At 37.1% G+C, this 21,434-nt stretch overlaps 1 protein-coding gene across 1 annotated transcript in view; it reads left to right on the top strand.

Annotated features, from left to right (window-relative positions):
- Positions 1–21,434, top strand: part of DMD (dystrophin) — a 1,204,567-nt gene that overhangs the window by 806,175 nt on the left and 376,958 nt on the right. Inside the window, 2 exon segments of the mRNA XM_009334780.1 lie at positions 4,862–4,963; positions 10,830–10,938. Coding sequence (XP_009333055.1) covers positions 4,862–4,963; positions 10,830–10,938 — 211 coding nt within the window.

Below are 21,434 nucleotides of genomic sequence, written 5' to 3'. Positions count from 1 at the left end.
TGGAAATGCAGAAGCCAATGCGGCTTATTCAGCAGTAGGCTTTCATCAGTTCAGATGCACCATTTTAACACCACTGAAAATTCATAGATGGTACGTCATGGAAAAAAGGTGGCCTCTGTTTGATTCTTGTTGTTTATACATGTTTGAGAAACAGCAGTTTCCAATGATGATGTATTTTAATTTGCCATATGTGTGAAAAGTTTAATTAGCATATTCATCACCCAGCCCAGAAGTAGCATTACGGTTCCTTTCACAGGCAGTTCATAAATTGTGCAATTCCAGTAGAGTCAGCTCTGTCTCCCAGAGACAGCACTGCATCCTCCCACAGCAAGCAAAGCGAGCGTGGCAGAGAAGTCAATGATCTTGAATCAGGACCTTTAAAAAGTTGTGGCTTTGGTATTCTCTAAAAACTGATGGACATGAGCATGGACAACTCCTGTTAGCTTTAGTAGTAGCCTGGCCCGTGCGATCACGAACAGACGTCAGGCTCTGCTCTGGGAGTATGTTATTCTCCTGGATCCTGCACAGGCTAGATAACAACTGCAGTCCCTTTGTTGCGAGCGAACCATTGGAGGCCGTGTTATGGTTGTTACCTTTTTGTTCTCTTTGGGAACTGAATGATGGGGCAGTATCCTGAAACTACTCTCTTACCTGCCAACCCATATTAATAGGGTGTCACCTAGCAAATGGATTTGAAATTGCTGGAAACTTGCTCACTGGGCAGAATTAATCAAGGGGCTATCCCATCAGGCAGAGAACTGGGCAAAGAGCTCCCTCAGAGTTACTGCAGCGATTTAATGTCAGGTGTGCACTTATTTTAAATCATTTTGTGATGTTTTTAGATGATGTTGGAATTAATGTGTGACAATCAAAAAATAGTTGCTGCTCTAACAAATACGATATTTGTTAATTTCAGCAGTGTCCAAATGAATAACAGGATATTGAGAACCTCTTTTTCCGCTGGACTCTTATCTCTCTTCTTTTTTCCACATAAATCTCAACCGAAGCATCATGCTATATTGGATAGACTTCCACAGTGCATTTCGGCTTAGGTCAAGGCCATTGATTTTGAAAGATCAGACTACACAAGATTAGTTCGTGTAACTCCAAAAAATTGTAGAGCAGAAGGAATTGATGATTTAACAGCTAAATACATTATGTTTCTGTTACCTGACTATGGAAAATTATACCTGTATTCTACCCATAAAGAACAAATACCTTTTGAACCCATAAAGAATACCTTTTCAAATGTTTATATAATATGTAGAAATGGGATATCTTGGTTTTTATGTGTTGTGTATACTAGTATTAGCATAAAATAATGACAATGAAAAGGATCATTAAATGTTTTCTTTTCTGCAGAATGTGGAGTCGCATGGTACCATCAGTCATTCATTGTGCGATTTTTCTTTCTCTCTTAATTTTAAAAGGGAAATTAGCCTAGTTATATGTGTGTATATGGTAAAACATGATTCAAATTTCAATATAGAAGGTAGAGTACAAATAAATACTGAGCAGCCAAATTTTGTTACAGCTACAGGACTTGAGTAGTAAATCCTGTTATGAATAGTCCTTCTAATTAGTCTGGAGTGCCTTCCCTAGCCAGGTTCTTCTGGGTTTGAATTTTCAATTCCTGGTGGTGGAACTTGACTGTTATTGTTAATGACTGTTATTATAAACCTAGTCACGTCAAATACATGACAAAGCTTAAGAGAGCCTCCTGAAAGGGCCTCTGCTTTTCCTCATGTCTAGAAAATGTTAAAGGGAAGTGGTGAAGATGACCTGGGAGGGACCAGTAAGTGCTCGAGTTCCTTCCATCCTTCTTACAGCTGCCAGGGCCCTGCAGGGCCAGCGGCTCCCTGTGGGCCGGGGCCACCGGAGGGCTCCCCTTGAGGGGCCTTCAGTGCAGGGCCTGGCAGCCTGGGCCCGTCCCACTGCCCAGCCAGGGGCAGGGCAGCCGGGAGGCACCGGGGCAGCCCCGTGGCGAGAGTGATTTAAAGAGTGGATATCTGGGCAGTTAGCACTGCAAAAAGGCAAAGTTAGTCCAATGAATTTTTAATGACAAATAGCACTTCAGTAAAAACTAGAAAACATTTATCTTCTTGTGAAATACGCAGATCCACACTTGGGGACTTAAACAGCTGTAAATACACGAATTGGAAAGCCATTTAAAGTAAGGTGGATTTTTTTTTTTCTTATAGCAATCTTTTCGGCCATTTGTTAGTATTAGTCTTTACAAATGAATTCTTTACTTGTCTTGTGTCTGGTTTTCCACCGTTTCCAGCGCTTTTGGAAGGGTAAGGCCCCTGTGGGCTCAGTGGAGCTGCTCAAAACAGTGGTGTGCAGTAGCGAAGGAGCCTTCAGAGTGTTGGCCCTTACCCTGTGGTGGTTTGGCTGTTTTAATGCACAATGTTTAGTTTGCTATGTGAGCATTTGGCATTCCTATACGAAAATTCACTTAAAAATCGTCACTCAATCCTATGTTACAACAGTAAATTACTGCAGAACAGAGACAAAAGGGAAGACACTCTAGTGTACACTGGTAACTGGAATAATAGCAACTGAGGGCATGAAGAGTGAGCAAACATGTTTTATGGGGAGGTTCCTGGGCCCGCGGGTGGGCCTCGTTCGGCAGGGCCGCGGCCAGGCAGGGCAGGGCTGTGAGGAGCTGGAGACCGGCCCTGCTGCGGCATCGCCGGGGCAGGGGCTGACAGCCCCAGGGGCTGACCTGGGGTCTGGGGCCATGGGCAGGGTGAGGGGACCCCCAAGGGTCTGGGCAGCGGCAGTCAGGGACTGTGTTAGGTACCCTCCTAGAGCGCACCTTCCACGCTGGTTACAGCCTGAAAGAAACCGATTTGTGTGCTCCCAGACCAGTCCACAGTGGAAACCAAAGCCAAGTGAGTGGGGAAGATTGAGATCTCCACTTCAAAGGCACGTCCATGCTGCAGGTTAAACCAGCAGTGTAGGTGTACCCCTAGTGATCTTGATATTCTTGGACTCTGCGGGGAGTTGTAATGTGTTTTTCCTGCTACAGAATTTTTTATGATACCTGGTGCTGTTATAAAATAACAAGTATTTGAGACACGTAGAATAACACAACACAAAATATGGGCAAAATACTGCAGGTGGCTTAGTTTAAAAAAAAAATAGGCAACTAAGCAATATTAAAATGCCTATTTTTCATCAAGATAGGCAGAAAATTACCTTCTTCATTAACACTCCTTAATGATTATTTTTTCTTTATATGGTGAGTGGGGAAGTAGAAAGCTAACCTGGTATTGAAACAGAAAGAAAATAGAACTTTAATGAGGGTTTGATCAACAGGTTAATAAACTCCCACCCCCCCAACATCCCAGTTTTGCTCTGCATTGCTTTTCAGTGCTCATTCTCTATGAAACCTTACAGTTATATCTCATTAATATTGAAATGTATAATAAAAAGCAATTAAATGCAAACGTGTTCAAATATCGTTACAAGAAATCAGACAAGCTTTAATTCACTTCATTTGCTATTGATAAACAATATTTGAAAAGAAAAATGGGAGATGATAGTGGATTTATCAAAATTTTTTATTTTTACTGATTGTCCATAACGTTTTGCAAGTAAAATTTCAGGCAGCAGTGTAGACATGTTTTCTATGTTGAGCTGAAACAGAGGAGCAAAAAGGCCCCTTTCTGAGACTTAAAATGACATAGATTTCAACAAGTTTACTGCAGAGCAAAGAATAGCAGATTTCTGCCAATGAAATGATGTGTTGGATCAGATAGTGACAAGCCTGGCATGCAATCTCGTCTGCTGTCATGCTAATGATAACGGAGATTGTGGACAGAAAATCAAGTTGGAGAGTCAGTGGATAGTCTGCAATATTGGCTAGGACAAGGTAATCAAGCTATAAAATAGGTGGGAGAAGAGTGGAGAGAGGAAAACAAAAACAAACCAACCAGTTAATTTTAATATCTCGGTTAACTCTGTGATTTTTGTTTATCTTTTTTTTTTATTACTTGAAAAATGAAAACAATATGAATCTTGGAACTCCAGGTGTAGTTTATCTTTTCTTTTGCACTTTTCAGTGATTTTTTTTTTTTCTTTTAATTATCTACATGTAGTGCTTCACCCATTATTTATTTCATCAGTGCCTGATGAAATGAAGCTGCTGTATGTTGGGAAGGGTTTCTTGGAGTTGCCTTATGTCAGCACATGAATTACACCTTTCCAGATTAAAAAAGAAAATTGCTAGAGAATATGCTGTTGCTAATTCAGTAGGGTGTCATTGCTAATGGTAGGTGCCTCCCCATACCTTTAGGACTGTCACTGCTACTGTGCTTTTGTTTTTAACTCATTAGTCTAAGTGTTTTACTAGATAAATACTAGTTTACTACTAGTAATAGTAGTTTTCTGTTAATATTTTTAATCTTTCTAAATTCAGTATCGTTGTTGCATCTCATGAAATGGTTTTAATGCCATGTACTGTATGAACAAAATGTTAACCAGTGCACATTTAATCTGCTGGTAACATAAAACAGACAAAAGGACAGAGCTGCTTAAATGAGATTTCTCACGCCTGTCTTTCCTAGTCTGAATTTGTGTTAGCTTTGTAATCGTTTTATTGAAACCTTCAGGATGAAGGGACCTATTGCTGTTTATTTTGCTAGCATTACTCTTTTCCATCCCTCTTTGCTTTTGTTTTCTCTGGTCACCCTCTTTGTCCTTAGCTGCTACTATCCATAAGTTTTCCCAGAAACCGATCCTGAGCAGAAACTAATCTACTAGTGTTCTACAGCTTCCCACGGAGCTTTAGGACTTTTCAGTCTTATTACTTATGCTACGGTTAATCTATACTGCATGTGTTTTTATTTTTCAGGAAACTGAAGCAGCAGTGCAGGCTAAACAGCCGAATGTGGAAGAGGTTTTGTCTAAAGGGTGTCATTTATATAAGGAAAAACCAGCTACTCATCCAGTAAAGGTAATGAAGCAACCTTTAGCAATATCCATTACTATGTAATGGGTTATGCTTCCCCTGTTGTACACTTGTCCTTGATGTGCTCTGTTTAAAATCAATTATAGAACTTGGCAAATGGCATTTGTTCTGTTCTGTGATGGCATAGCCAGGAAAAATGTAATATTCCCAGCTAGAAAATTTTTGCATATTTTGATGGGAATATTGTTTTTGACATTAAGGTTGTTCTACCTCTTCAGGAGTAATCCACACTGAAAGCAAATGTAATTTTTTGGTGCCTAATTAATGGCTTCATATAACATGTTTTTGAACTCCCTTATTTTGAATTTTGCTTTCAGAAATTTTGTCAATTAAAAAAATGAACGTGTTTTCTAGAAAAGGTAAGAGTCAAGTCATAAAGAGGGCCCTTTGCTTTAATTTTTTTCCATTGTGAAGGAAAGAAGATGTAGCAATATAGAACTTTCCCACTCAGTTTCTCTGCCAAAATTCATGTAGAATGACTGACTTGAGTCTGTTTTGGAGCAGAAGATACATTGTTAAGAAGGCTAATGCCTCCCAACACTTCTCTTTTAGAAAAATGTACTATAGGATCCTTTTCCCCAGCATAGAAATCAGTTTGAAGGGGATATTTTACACTCAGTTTCCTAAAGACTATGTAGACCTTCATTGAGACTAGAGTATCATTTTCTGTCCTGTAGAATCTTGAAGCAGAAAATAATCAGAAAGCAGCCTCCCATGTGTGGTTCAGCTGCTTTTGGAGTAGGAGACCAAACTGGTAAGGTCACTACCATATCAACCAGAGCTTGATCTGGTTTCTGGTTTTATAACTGCTAATAAAGTATCTGTGAACATGATGATTAAGAGTTCCCAGAAACTGTAATAGTGGCTTATTGATTACACTAAGTATATATTGCAATTGCTTCTGACTGGGCAGAGATAGTAAACTTTGTCTTTTTATTTAGAGCTTTTCCAAACCTACAGCACTCAATAACCTCATTTTACAGAAAAAGGTTTCCTCACAAAGTTAGGATGTCTGTGGGTGACCTCTACAGTGAATTTCTTGTTTTTCCATCTCTATTTACTCACTATACTTGGAGTATTATTTTCCTACTTTTACAAAATTTCCTCTAAATTACTTATAAATCCCACCAGCACATGTCCATTCACAGGAGCACGTGAATGCATTTATCTTCACTTTAGAAATTCATACATATTTAAGAATGATTTTGTTTCTTTTCTTCTTTCCTGAACCAGAATCCTTAAGAGTTATTTTCCCCTTTGGTATCTATACTTTATTTTAATGATCAGTTCTCCTAAACAGTCATAAAACACTAAAAGAGGTTAAACTCAAGGTGACTTAAAAGTAGTGTGATAATGAAAGTGGGCAGAAACAAAGCTTTTGACTCTGTGTTGGGAGTTTTCCTTGGCTAATACAGTGCTATTATTGTTGGGAACAGAAACATGTCATCTGCACACTGAATGGATGATGGAACAAAAATCACTCTGCAATAACTGCATTTACTCATTTTGTATGACTTCAGCTGCGGTCTTAGGGGATCTTACTCCACATTTTAACAAGCAAAGCACTTGAAACAACAAAAAACTAGAGGTTTTGACTTTCTAGATTTTTGTAATTGCATATAAAGAATTGCAGAATGAATGCTGGCATTCTCAAGGAGAAGAACTAGTACTTGTTTTACACTGACAAAAGTATAAATGCTGTGAAATGATTCTGTTTAGGCCAAACTTCTAACATAGAAGTGTAGTCTGTGTCTATTTCTTTTAAGTGTTCACATCAAAGATGCTGAAAAGTGCCAATTTCTACCAGATTTACTGGAACAAGATAACTCTTTAAATAAAGATTATTATGTTCCTTGAGTTGTAGTTTTGACAATGATATTATAAAATGTGTCTGTGAGGAAATTAGTAACTACTTGTAGAATAGTGAGTATTTTATTTCTAGTCCCTCTTTAATTGCATTTTACTTTTTTCATTACATTCTGTAGTTCAGTTAATTGAATGACCTGTGAAGTTAATTTCTGCTTCACTGTCTGTCTTGTACAATAAGTCATAAAACAGTGAATATATACTGTCAGGACTGTTGAATTGCTTTCTTGATGATGTAGGTTTCCTTAAGCTTCCACCCATTTATATTGAGTTGGTCTTCTGTCATCACTCTTCATGAGTAACTTCCAGCACTGTTTGCTATTTATATGTTCCAATATAGAATTTTCAGCAAATGTCAAAATCATTTTCTACACAAAAGGTATTTTGTGGAAGCAGAAATAATTTGTACTCAGATTAAGGTGTTTTTGAAAAGATATTAGCAAGGTTGCAAAGTTAAGCACTCAAAATTTTAGAAAATTCTTGAATTAAAGCTGCTGTGGTGGCCTTGGTTTAGACTGAACCCTGCCTAATTCAGTACAGGATATGGACAGCACTCACAGTGCGAGCAGCAATTCAATACTCCTTGTTTAGTTTGTGGCACAGAAAAATAGATAAAATTACATGGCCTCTTTAAAAGCATTAGTTACTTGCATAGCATTGCTTGACAGCTTTGGAGATTATTTAGTTCTCTGAGGCACCTTTGTCTTAACTTCCTTTTTTTCTCTCTGGTTTCCTTAATTCACCACAAATCTTCCCATTCTTTTCAATAAATGAAATAGAGGTCCTATAGACTAATTTACACTGCAAGGCTCTCCTGTGCTGGAAAACAGTGTCAGAGAATTAAAGATACTTGTGTAATTATGTGCATTGTGTCTGAATTAATATTCATAGTTGATGTTATTCTGGCATTTCCTAATGTGTAGCTGTTTATCTTTGCAACCTTTATAATATACTCTCTTTATAGTGTTTTGAATGTAAATTAAATCCCATGGATTTATATTGACACATACTTAGTTTTATATCATAGTTATGTCACTGAAATAGGTATATTTTCACACCTTCACTAAGCATACTAAAAGTGCTGATACTGGAATTTTGCAATGCAGGACTGTAAAAATATTTTTGTTGGCAAATGAAATCCTATATGCTGATTCAAGAGTCAAGAATGGGATGAGACGTGTGATCCTTTAAGTACTAGCACTTTAATAATCAGACCTATTCACTTTTATAAAATGGATTTCACGCTTTTAAAATGCATTTCTGTAAAGATTTTGCAGGTGGGGGAGGGAGAGGTTACTGCTGGTGACAGTGGCAATAGAAAGAACGTAAGCCCCAATCTCATGATTAACAGCACTTAAACAGAACAGTTTATTCAGGAAAGGATTTCTGTGGCAGTGGAAGAGCTGTAGTTCCCTTGCCACAGCACTCAATTTGTCCTTTCCCATGTTGGGTAGGAGAGTAAGTAGTGAGGAACTCATTTTCATTGTCCTCAGTCTTGCATTTAAAAGACTACATCATTTCTCTCTCTAAATACTCCTGTCTAGTTTTAGTGCTGTCAATGAGATGATTAGTTCATGTATGAATGTTAACCTCACTTAAATTGCACCGGTTGCTGACATTTAAAGGAAATCAATAAATCAATAAAAGTGTTCCTCAATGCAACGAATTTGATGTTCATACTTGTCACCAAAGCTCTAGGGCTACAATTAGAGCAAAATTGTTGTGCTCAAAGAAGTTAACATTTTAATGCATGCATGCTAATTTATGGCAGATGCAAGATTGGATCAAACTATAATTCTGATAGAAGAGTTTAGAACTAGCTACTCTCTTACTAGTGGTGTAGATGTTGCCTTAGACAACCCTCTCTAATGTCTGTGGTGGGCATGTTTTATATTTTGTCATTGCTGGAAAGAAATCCCTGGCTCACATCCACATGAATGATTAAGCAGCTACTCATAGTGAGGACCAATATTATATTTATAACATCCATATCTCCTTCCTGAGTTACTGTGAACATATTGTATAATGAAGGCAGACTTTGAGAGTGTAATCTCTCCAGCTTTTGTTTTTAAGGGCTCTCTGCACTCTCTGCTACTATTGAATTAATAGATATTGGAGCAGTCCTTTGCATTTTAAGCTCTGGAAGTAGGTTCTTGGGCTACAACAGCAGAAAAAAAGGAACTTTAAAATCTGCCATTAAACGTGTCCAAAGTGTGTGTTTCCGTGTGTCCGTAATCCACACAGAAGTAAAACATATGTATGATTTTGAATATGACAAGTTGCATTTATCATGCATACCTGATTGCTTTTTCTGCGTAGTCCTCATAGTCTATTATCAAGGAGAATCTCTGATATTCCTGACTTTTTATTTTATTTTTAATGCAATTTTTAACCTGCTTTTGAAGATAAAAAGTTGGTTTATTCCCTAATGCAGAATTGTATCCTTTCTCTCCCGCCCTATCAAAAAGCATTTAGACAGAAATCTGTCCAGAGTTTATACCAGGTAATAGTCTGGCCTCCATTGGTGACAGATGTAAAAGAACTTTGCAGGTTTAGAGTACTTATGGCAAAGCTTAAGGCAAATTCTAGAAATGCTCCCCTGATGTATCAGGATATAAAATTGTGCTACCTCAGTGTCTGTGTGTGTACACGCTTCAGTTTAATGAGTATTGTTCCCTATCCCTCTCCTATTGACCCCTGTCGTCTTAGACTCTAGGTAATTAAAGTACCTTCCTTAATAGGCATCCTCTCTCTGTCATGGCTGGATTGTGATTTAGACTAGGTATCTATATATAGATCTATATCTATATCTATCTATCCAATTGTGAATTGGACACAAGAATACTAAAAGCATTCCTGAGTGGCATTGGTAATCTGTGCTGCTTTTTGTAGGAGGCAGTCAGGGAGCAGCTTAAAAAAGAAATGCAGTCTTCATTTTAAGAGTTTAGAGATGCCAGCATAGAATTAGCAATGCTTCATCCTTCTTTACAGTCCTTAGAGCAAGGAAGAAAGAGGGATAGAAACAACATTTCTAAGTCTAAATGCCTCTCAGGGTTATCTGAGGACTGATGTAATTCACACTCTAGACTTTCACTTAGGTTTTGTTTAAAAGTAACAGTTTAGGCATTACTGGTCAGGACTGCGTGCCCACACGCTGAAGTTTATGACTCCCTGAAGACCCCTAAGACTTTCTTTTTCCTTTTTGTTTTTTTTTTTTTAATAGGTGGAAGAATGTGTTCTGCATTTGATACTACAAATTGCAGAGGTTTTATTGACAATGTTTTTTAATAAATAATTCACCTTTCTATTTTATATTAAAAAATTAACATCTCAGGTTCATGGTAATAAAAAAACCCACCTCTCCACAGTATGTTAAAGAAGAAGTCATCCTATGTTCCCTAAAAAGGTGTAAAGGCCTGTCGACCACAGAGCAGGGCAAGCCAGTGCTCCCTGGGAGCAGGGAGCGGCGGGGGCTCCCCACTGGGCTGCAGGACAGGGTCTCACCAGGCAGGGCCCCTCCCACTGCCCCCAGCCAAGAAGCAGGGCAGGCTGGGGGGCTGCCCCCGGGTGGGGGTCAGGATCAGGCCCGGCGAGGGGAACCAGAGTCAAACACAGCCCCAGGTGGCTGGGCAGGGCCATGGGGATGGGAACGGGCTGAGCTTGGTCCAGGAAGTCAATCTGTGGTCAGGGTCAGGCAGCTGCGCTGGCTCTAAGTCGGCCCTGAGCTTCAGCAGCCAAACTCTGAGGAGGAAAGATGCCTTCAGGACCCTGACACCATGAAGCTCTTTTGCAGCCCAACTGGGAAGGATTTTACTCATCCCTCTCTGCCATTTGTGAATATTAATTGCTGTTTCTACCTTTCTGGGTTTTTTTAATTCAGGTGGTCCATCAGATGGAGAAAAAAAAAGTTGCATTAATTTATTTTGCATTTATTTACATTAATTTATGTATTATAAATTTAATATATTTTTATTTTCTATTCTAGAAAAAATTGGAAGACTTGAATGCTGACTGGAAGGCAATAAATCACTTAATTCAACAACTAAAGGAAAAGCCAGCATTAGCAGCATTTAGCCTTTTCTCTTCAGGTGTCTGTAAGTGCTTCAGTATATACATCTTTTGAAATTAACTACAAGTCACACAGTTAAAATGTTTGTGGCTGGAGACCGTCTAAATTAATTCGGCATCCTTACAAATTTCACCTTTAGCTTGTAAATGGGAGGTGTGCTAGTGTGGCATTCAACTTGTTTTTTTATCCTTTCCTTTCTATTTTGTGTAATGTGACCCAGAAGACAAATTAGATTATGGATTTGATGAAAAGATTGCAGCATGCTTTTAAATTATTACTGTTTCAAAGTCTTGTTTCTTTATCCTATGAAGAGATGAGATGAGATTTTGACTTTCTACATATATTCATGGAGGAAATACTATGAAGGAAGAAGAATTATTTAAATTAAAAAATAATAATGTTACAGGCCAAATGTATAATGTTACAGGTCACTTTTTATGATAGGGCAATGAACTGAGACTGTTTCAAGACAAAGCTTGCGTATTCATAGAAAAGTTTGTATGACAACATGGTAAGAGTAATTCTGCAGTTAAACATTAAGCCTGTGAAATACATCTCTGGGTGTCTTGAGTTCATGAATCCACAACAAGAGACTTGATCTCCATTTAATTTAAATTATTTGGATAATATTTATATTAGATTATTCTCATGTCTCTTTGCACCTGCTGGTTCCCTACAAGGATTACAAACTCATTTTTATCTCCATGATAAATGGATTTTATTTCCCACTGCTTTCCTTTGAAATGTAGTGATTAAGCATGGGTGGAAAAGAAATGCATAATGGAAGCACTGGGTTAAATCTGAGTTTCTAAAGTCTCTAAGATTCTTTACTTGATACTGAACTATCTCAGTTGCTTGGATGAAGAATGTTACTCACTCATACCATTTGGAAAGCTGCTCATCAGATGTGGGAGCAGAAAGAAATTTCTCCCCCCCTCCCCCGCCCCATCAGATTGCCTGTAACTCAGTCTATGATACAGTAGTCACCTGGGATTTGATTACTTGTAGGATGTTGATCCTTCTTGCTTTTAACAAGTTTTAATGGGTAGCATACAAGAAAAGCTAAAATTGGAGAATTCTCTACCTTCTACTAGTGACTCTCCAGGAGAGCAAAGCAGAAAAATCTTTTTTCAGAGAAGTAAATAATTGCACCATATAGACAGAATCCAGAATATTCAGTACCAGAAGACAGTCCAACTTCTGTCAGAATAGCATATATCAATTCAAGCAAAGCAGATGTCTTGCTTGTGACGTTGAATCTTACTAAATAGGAACTATCATTTAATTTTAGTCATTTAGAACTGCTATGGTTCCAGTGGCGATCATTTAAATTTTCTAAAAAGGGCTAAATACCACTAGTATTTTTTAAAACTTGCAGTACAGCAGTATCCTTGCTTTACAGGATTTTGTTCTAAGGCATGACATGCTATAGACTTTCATGTAATGACATGGGGGAACTGATGGAGATGCGTAATCATTTTTTGCTGTGCTGGGTCACTAAATTTGCTGTGTCAGTTTTGCATGTCAACAGGTTATGTCAGATTCCAGGGGGCGGGAGTGTTGGTGAGTTGTGTATTTGCTGTTACAAAGGAAATGGTAATAATGGAACAAGAGAGAGAACACAGAGTAGTAGTGCAGTAGATTCCTATCTTAACTCTTCTTTAGCTGAAGAATTGCAAAATTACTCATTTACCTTAATTCAAGATGTAGGCTCTGACTACTAACATTTCTGAGACTCAGCAGATGGAATTATACATACAGAAAATGAAAGCACTGGTGTTCTATAAAGGATTGAGCAGGAAGTAAGATTGATTTCCTTTCTATTGCCAAGAGCACTTAAAATTTGAACCTGTGCTTGTAACACTAATTCATAATTTTTCTTTATTTGAGTCAGTTTACTGCAGTCAAATCATTGTAGATGTATCACCATAGAACTGTAGAGGTCAGAAGGGACCTGGGGAGACATCTATTCCTCTTACTCAAAGCACAGTCAATTAGCGCAGGTTGCTCAGGGTCATGTCCAGTCGGGTTTTGATATCTCCAAGGATGGAGACTACATAACCTCTCCGGGCAACCTGTTCCAGTGTTGAACCACTCTCACAGTAAAAAAAAGTTTCTTCTTCCATTTAAATAGAATTTCTAGTGTTTCAATTTTTGCATGGTGCCTCTCATGCTGTCACTGGGCATCACTGAAGAGAGTCTGGCTCTGTCTTCTTTACTCCGCCAATCAGATATTTATACACATGGATATGACTCTCCTGAGCATCTGTGTCTGAGACCAAGGTATGAAGATGTGATTGGCTGATCTCTACTGCCCTGTCAGGTATCACTTGGTCTAGTCTGGCTACAAGAACTCAGCCAAAGGGTCTTACTAAATATGCCATCTGGTGGCTGTTACAGAGGTAAAGGACCCTGTTTATAATTATTTCTAGGTCTGTGTATTATAGTTTCTTTGGCAGAAGAAGCACTAAAAAAAAGTCCTTAATATCCCACCAGTCTAGTGTGCCCTCGGGCATAATGAACAAGAACTACTTTTCCAGCTCGAAAAATGTACTTAGCTGAAGGGTACGTCTAAAACCTTAGCAAAGATTGAATTCCAAGACAAGATGATTCAGGAAGGAAATCACACTTGCTATCTGTACTTGACACAATAACGTGAAATTGTGTGAATGTGTCTATCCAAATACCTCGACGCATTGCTCAGCCAGCAGTTTGAAAACATTTTAGACAGAGAGAAATCCAGTTTTGGAATGTGCTTTTACAGGAGGGACAGATTTTAATAGTATCATTAGCATTCATATGACTTCTTTTGTACTGAAGTGCTACCACTGTATTTACTTAATAAGTTAGGTGAAGTTATATAGTGCTTTGTAAACCCATGTGAATACATTGTGGGGTGGGAGTCCTGACTTTGGTCCTGAGGAAGACATTTTCCATTATTTGCCTTTATTCAAGTAAGATGTTAGGGGGAAATTTTGTCCACTTTCATTTAGAGCTATACTTGAAAATACAATTTCTTAAGAAGGATATGCATGTATTTTCAATCATGCTATACTTGAAGTTAGTGAAACTTTAAAAATAACTGCAAATGAATACAGCTGAAAATACTTTGTCTACTAATTTTACATTTTGCACGTACAGCTAATAAAACTGTGAGCAGTACATTATATTGGTACTCTTGCAGTTTGTTTAACTGATTGAGTGAACAGTACTTTGTGTACAATCAATTTCATTTTTTTCCCCTGAATTTTTACACAAGTCTTTGTCTTTTTGTGTGAAATGCCTACTCAAGTGGAACAGAAAAAAGTATGACTGTGAAATGAAGAAAAAAAGTAGAGTGAGAGTTAGCATCAATTACAATGGTGAAATTACTTCCAAAATTAAGTAGAATTTGTCCTTTTAAACTTTACAAGTTGTCAGTCTTATCTTGGAGCATTGTTTGTAGCAGGTCTAAAAAAAGATAAAGAAAAAGAATTGTTTTTGTTTTACAAATTGTAGCAGAGTTAGAGATGCATTTGACAGAAAGGTTTTATATGCATTGTTAGTTATTGTATATTTAATACAAAGAATTTGAAGAAAGATAATACTATATCACTAGAACTCATAACACTAGCTATCAGCTTTAGATATCTTTCTTTGAATACATACAATCAAAGCTCTTCTGTGCTTTCAGTATAATTTGCTTTGGGAGTAGGAGTCCGAGACTGCAGACATGGAGCCACAGACTAGGCTTCCATGTACAGGGGAAGAAGGCTTTTCAGGATTTAGAATGAATAAGGGAGAACGGGAGAGAAGTGATGTGTCAAGCTGAGTCCATTAGAAGCAAGTTGTAAGATGGGGATTGTGAGCTGCAGTAACTTCACCAGCTGATTTAGCCAAAAGAGAACTCATCGCTTATTAGCCCATATATTCAGCTGGGGCATAGAAAAAAGATGCACAGCAGTCACCTCCAGAGTTTATAATCCGTTGAGTTTTGGGATTTGAATTGAAAGAATGATATTTGTGAATCTGAGGAAACTAGTGAAAACAGAATTTCATTTGCTTGTCCTTTGATATTTTAGGTGAAGGAGTGCATCCTAAGGTATGTCTCCTTCTGTTTGGGAAAGTTTAGTTTGCCTCTTATTTCTCCATGAAACAAGTCCCCACCTGGACTAGGCATGCTGCTTTGTTCTAGGCTTATAAGACCTCATAAAAGCGTTGTTGAAAAAATATCACTAATGTTACTTTCTGAGTATATGTACTGCTGTGGCTTAGTACAGCTGAAATTCATATGCACTGCTTGGAATGTAATATAACATAAGAAACATGTACTGGTGCTGCTAAAAATATACAGTTCCTGAGACTGTAGGTTTTTAAGGAAAATTAGCAACAAATGAAAGCATGTATGTGAAAATACATACCTTGATGAAATAACATAAAGTTTAAAACTAAAATCCAGTGACCTCAGAAGCTGAAAGTATTTCTGTAGTGCTAGTGTCTGTATTTTATGCATCTGGAATTTTATTTTATTTTCATATTAAATGCAGAGTTGAGTGATCTATTATTCTATATTGCTTAGTTCTAAGATAGAGAGATGTACAGATTGGGCATAACAGTATCCTGCATTATGAAGATTGCCCTGTTAAATCTCTGATATGATGTTTGGTTTAATATTTTCAGTGGGGATGAAGGATTCTTTGTTTCTGAAACTATAAGTGTTGAAATATATTCATTCCATGGATTTCAGAGCTGGATCATGTAATGTCCCACCGCCTTTTTAAAAACAAACAAATAATTTATTTTTAAGAGCTATTCAAGAGACAATGACAAAAAATGTAAGAAACAGAATGACAACAACTAGCTTTGGGCAAAAATGCACAATAGATACTATCTTCTTTTTTGTAGTATTTCATAGCTAATGTGCTCTGAGGCAGTCATTGTTTATATGTTATGCACAGTGCTTGGGTGAACACATATGCTGTAGTTCAGAACTGTGTTTCTCAAAATTTCCAAATGCTAGTCTTAAAAATCCTTCTGCATTTCATTATGTGCACCTGGAAAGATAACATTATGTGTATTCAGAGGGTAAATTAAAAACAAATGTACAAATCAGATATTAGAGTGTCTGTGTTGTTTATAGCAGTTGGCATAGAATAATTGAGACTAAGAATACGCAAAATAATTCCTTGGGGAAGACTGAACAATCTAGGGATGTGTGCATCTCCAGTGTTTTCAATGCTAATGCAAACATGTGTTGATACTTAAAAATACATTGCGCATAACATTCGCCATTTAAAAGAACTGTGTTATCAGCTATTAAAATGCTTGTTTGGGGGACATGGTAGATATTTAATTTTGCAGAACCATTCTCCACAGAGTTGAACAGCTAAAAATCCACAGTGTGCATCTGTTGTGACAGGTAGTTCTACACTGAATTAGAAGGCAACGCTACTGCCAGTAGTCCATTTTAGCTAACATTAATTTTAGGACACCAGTAAAGAAGACCACTAGCATGACAGTTGTAACAGAGAGAAATATTATTTCCAGTAATGGCCATGTCTAGAATTGTATAGTTTCTGATACTTGTGCATGTAGAATCTAAAGGAAACATCTATTTTTAGTATTAGTTATAATTCAGTTTAACTCTATGAAAAGTTTTACTAAAACAAAATGCAAGAGAGAAAATGAACAGGGAACAATGCAGTAGGGAAGTATCATGGAGAATATCTTGAGTTCTTGAATCAGTGGGGAGCAGTAAGAGTAGGCTCTTCCTTAAGTCAGCTGGCCTAACAAAGATTGCTCACTCTCATATAAAGTGGAATAGTAAAGGAATAGATTGTTGTCTTTACCTTTTCTTTTGGTTGCTTTTGGATGAAGGAATAAATAATGGTTTATATAAATAATTTTAATTTTCTTGGGTTTGAGTCATTTTACTTTACAAGCTTCTGTAGTGAGGAGGTTCACAGATGCCAACCTGAGTTGGCCCTATTATGCACACATTATCACATATCTAGTTTCCCCATTGTGTTCAGGAAAGAAGTTGCCTGATTATTCCATCTGATTTTCATTAAGAAGCTTTTTTGCTTCTAACACGTGTGCCACATCTAACAAATAGCAATATGGCACCAAACTGAATCTGTTACCATTTGACTGGAGACTTTTCAAGGCCAGGACCCAGTTTCACAAGCAGTTCTATTTTTCAATACAGTTGACATCAGACACAAGCTGAAGACAAACTTGTCTAATAAAGCTTTCAGATTCAATTTTCTCTCTGCATATAGCTTCAGGAATCTCTGGAGGTCATTCACAGCATGTGCTGCAACACCAACAGGGAGAAGTAATGAAAAGAGTCTAGATAAAAAGCTAACACTATGCCTTCAGAGCTGCATGAATAAAAACATAATAAGCAAGTTTATAAATGCAAATCTCTATGAGTCTCAGAATTTCTTGATCTTTATAGCATATCTTGATGTGAGGATTTGTTTCTGGATTATCTGACAGGTGAAAAATACATGCAAAATATACCTGAGCCACAAAAGCCCAACTTAAATCAAATGAAAGAAGGTTACACCTTTATATTTAACATCCGATTTCAGGGGTCTCACATTAGGTTACTCTTTGAAAGTATCTGTAATAAACAGGTGTGACAGTGCAGTTTACAAAGGGAGTGTGGACTTTGATTTTTCAGGGCTCAGTTGATTAAATAAAACTCATTCTGGGTTACTACTCAGAATTTTTATTATACTCATACCTATGATGAAATGTAAATCAGAAAGTGAAAACAGGAGTTGGCTGCTTTGCTGTTATTAAAGACAATATGGAATCTAAGTCTACTTTTTCTATTCTATAACAACTTTTTGAAAGTGCAGCTGTCAAGATTTATGATATAAATAAGATTAATGCTATCATCAGTCTTTCAAAGGACCGCATACACCTGTTCCATTTTTACAATATGATCTGGTATTTTTTTCTGAGGAGCAGGCTTTGCAGCTTGTTTTCTTTCATTTAATTTCTTGATCAATAGTTAGTAGCAGCAGGATATACAGGATTAATTTTGATTAAATCCCATGAAATGTAAATGATAGCATACTGTAGAATTCATCAGACTATTCTTGATAACCTATATCAGGTGAGAGCACAGAACTAAGTTGTAGTTATGGTCGGTCTTTTTTTACATGGCTCATGTAACATGGCTCAGGAAGGAATTAAATCAATGTTTATTTTTCTCTAGAACTGTATTCAGCACACACTGCAGAATCCAATGTTAGTAATTTTCAAGAAATGTGGCAACAACACAATTGCATCATTTTTAAAACACAGATAGACAGAATCAAGAATTTGAATTAGTTCATTCTGGAAGATATGGAAAAAGGGATTCTCATTAGAGTTCCTAGCAAAAACACATCCATAATAAAATGGTAGTTTATGCTCCTTTTCAGTTTTTCTACCTCAGTTTCTAGCTTTACATCACACATTTTTTCCCTGCTTTAAACCCACTCTGTCTCTCTCCCTTCTTTTTGTTACAGTAACCTGTATCACCATAATGTCTGACTATTCAGATAGCATGGGCTTGCAAATAGCAGTAATCTCTCTTTTCTGTTTCCTTTTATATAGTAATTAGTTCTATTGGCAACTACTCTGTGTGAAAATCTCTTTAATTTGCTAGAATAATAGAAAGTGATAGGTCATTCTGCACACAGTCCTCTTGACCTGTGTGCTGTTCTTTGTTGACTTGTCTTTTTAAAAGAGCAGAGCAAGCTGGCTTTGCCTTCTGAAAGGAGCAGTGCGCAGTGCCATCCTGGTCATATCCTACTGAGAAATGCAATGGCTCTTTTGACATCCTTCCTAATATTTCTGTGGTGACTGGAGCTGCTACAGAGTTAGGTCTGCTCTACAGAGAAACAGCCAACCAAAGAGCGCGAGCAAGTGCGGTCACAGATCATGAGCAGAGTGGAGGCCACAGGGAATGAGGAACAAAGCTCATAATTGTTTCTAACGTTTCTGCTGAAGTCAGAGGGCATGAGATGATGAAAGAAAGACAGACTCGTTCCTTAAACTGTAGAAGGCTAAAATGAGGAAAAGATGGCAAATGAAAACCTTCTCTTCTACTCCAGCTAGAAAATTCTTTAGTCTTGTTTATATGAAGCTTGTCACTGAAATATCAGACTGCTGTCTTTGATTGTATCAGTGTGGAGTAGCAGGGAACCTAGTGATGGAGATATGCAGGTAGAGATTTGTGTTACTGATATTTCCTTCAACAACAGATTGGTGGTCAGATGACACTTAAGTTCCCAAAGGCAATTGAAGGTGAAACTAAAATATCTGGAAGAGCCACAGAGGTTAGTTTGACCTGAAAAGTAAGCATTATATGTGATTTCATGAGAAAGCTTGACAAGTGTTTCACAAACTAGTATGAGGCAAGATATTTTAACATTTCTGATGAAAGAACAGAAGGTGCTTGCAGTGATTTGAGGAATTACTTTGTCAAAAACAAAGTGGCAGTGATGATGTTGCCTTCTCTGGCTTTGAACAACTGTTTATAATTCTGCAGATTTTTTCTCTCTAAGAATAAAGATAGACTTGGAAATTTTTGCATGAGTGCTGTAATGCTGTTAAATTATCTAATAACTGAACTCTGATTATTTCAAAGCTTCTTCAAATCTGTTCTGACTTTTTTTTTTTTTTTAAACTACATGGTACCTAAAATTCCACTGGCTCCTTGGTATTCTGTATCTGTCTACAATTTTTTACGTTTTTTTCTTCAGAGTTGCCCCTGGCTAGGATAGCAATTGTTATGCCTGTTAAATCAATTTGTAGATCTTACAAAATTAGAAGAGGTGATTTTCATGAGACTGTAAAAGTTGGAGCTGCTGGCAATATGTGCTTTTCCTTATATCAAGGAACTAGCTGCCAAAATTCAGTTACATGCCAATAGCGGTACACTGGAAATGTAAATTGTTGTCATATAGATTGACGTCCAATTGAAAGCTGCATACTAAATCAAGGAACTTGTTACTTTGACTGACAAAAGGAATACTGAGAGGTGCTTGCATCATTTGTGACAGACGTTGTCACAACGTTTTTTGTAAGGCAAGTATGTGACAGAATTTGATGGAACACCACAACTGCTGTAGTACAAAACATTCATTTTCATGAAACCCTTTTGTAACAACTGGTTACTCAAAAAGACTCCTATCCTTTGGAAAAAAATAAATGCTTTCTGTAGGGGTACAAATAATACTGCATTTAAAAAAAAACAACAGAAAAAAAGGCTGTTTTTAAAAAAAAATGCTTGACTCCTTGAACTGAAACTCTTCAGACTGCCCAGAAATGATTGTGTGTGTTTCTAGATATTAGAAAACTTAATTAGGGATGCAGGAATCAATTACTGAAAACACTCTGGGGGGAGAGGGAATAAATAGAAAAATGAAATTTTATTTCATTATTAAAATATGAATTTAAATAACAGCAAAAGTAGTATTATTAGATCACTTTCAAAACCAAAATTGCTAATAGACAGTGTCTTAATACTACCAAAGAGTCTCCTTGTGTTGATTCTGCCTACTACTTCAAGAGATCCCAAAACAGGCTGGAACATTTTCCTCAATGCTTCCTTTAGTTCAAAATTTTTAAGAGCCAACCAGGTAATTTTATCCTCAAAAACCCAAACATATAAGTAGTCCTCATATGGCAAATAGCAGCTCCATTGACTGTACTTTTGTGTATGCAGATTATTACTATGTTTCACAGATAAATTAGTTTTAAATTGGTTGTTAGATTCATGGATCTCTTTGGGATTCAAAGTGTTACTGCAGAATAAAGTTTGTAGCTTTTCTGTTCCCCGAAAGACTGACTCCCTTGATGTAATGCCTTCTTAAGGTTTCCTTTCAAAGTTCTCATGAAAAAGGTTAAAATGTTTATGTCTATAAAAAAAGGCAAATCTTTACTTGTGATTGATTAAGAAAAAAGCCCATGTATTATCCTGAAACATGAAAACTAATATGTATTGAATGCTCTTAACTGTTTTCTTCGTTATCAAATTTAAAACTCTTTACCAGAGATGAAAATATTTGTAACAGGCCACCATGAATGAATGTATGTAGCAATTTAATCAGAAGTTTGTATTTACCTTATGAAGAAAATAAGACTTGTCCAAAATTTCCATGTGATAATTCACACAATAAGTATACAAATCATTTAATATACAGTATGACAGTATGCAGTCTGAGGCTCTGTAACCTCTCTGGCCAGACATGTGAAATCTTCCGCATGGAAGAGTACACCAAATGAGAAACTAAAACTAGCAGAAGAGGATTTGAGTCACAGCCATAATAAGAAGTAACAATTTTTAGATATTACCTATTCATTTTAATTGAGAGAGTCTGAATTCCCTACTTCAAGAAGTTGTTGTTCTTTGCCTTTTAAAACATGTGTCATGAGAGCCTAAGGGAAGACTCAAATCAGTAATGACAATAGAGGATACAGGGCACAGGCAAGCCAGAAACAAATTGTTTCTCTCAGCTGTGGGTTTCCTGGCACTTC

This window comes from Pygoscelis adeliae, unplaced genomic scaffold, assembly GCF_000699105.1.
Source record: "Pygoscelis adeliae isolate BGI_AS28 unplaced genomic scaffold, ASM69910v1 Scaffold91, whole genome shotgun sequence".
NCBI classification, from domain to species: Eukaryota; Metazoa; Chordata; class Aves; order Sphenisciformes; family Spheniscidae; genus Pygoscelis; species Pygoscelis adeliae.
Note: the sequence above shows the minus strand (reverse complement) of the source record. Positions and strands in the feature narration are given on the sequence as shown.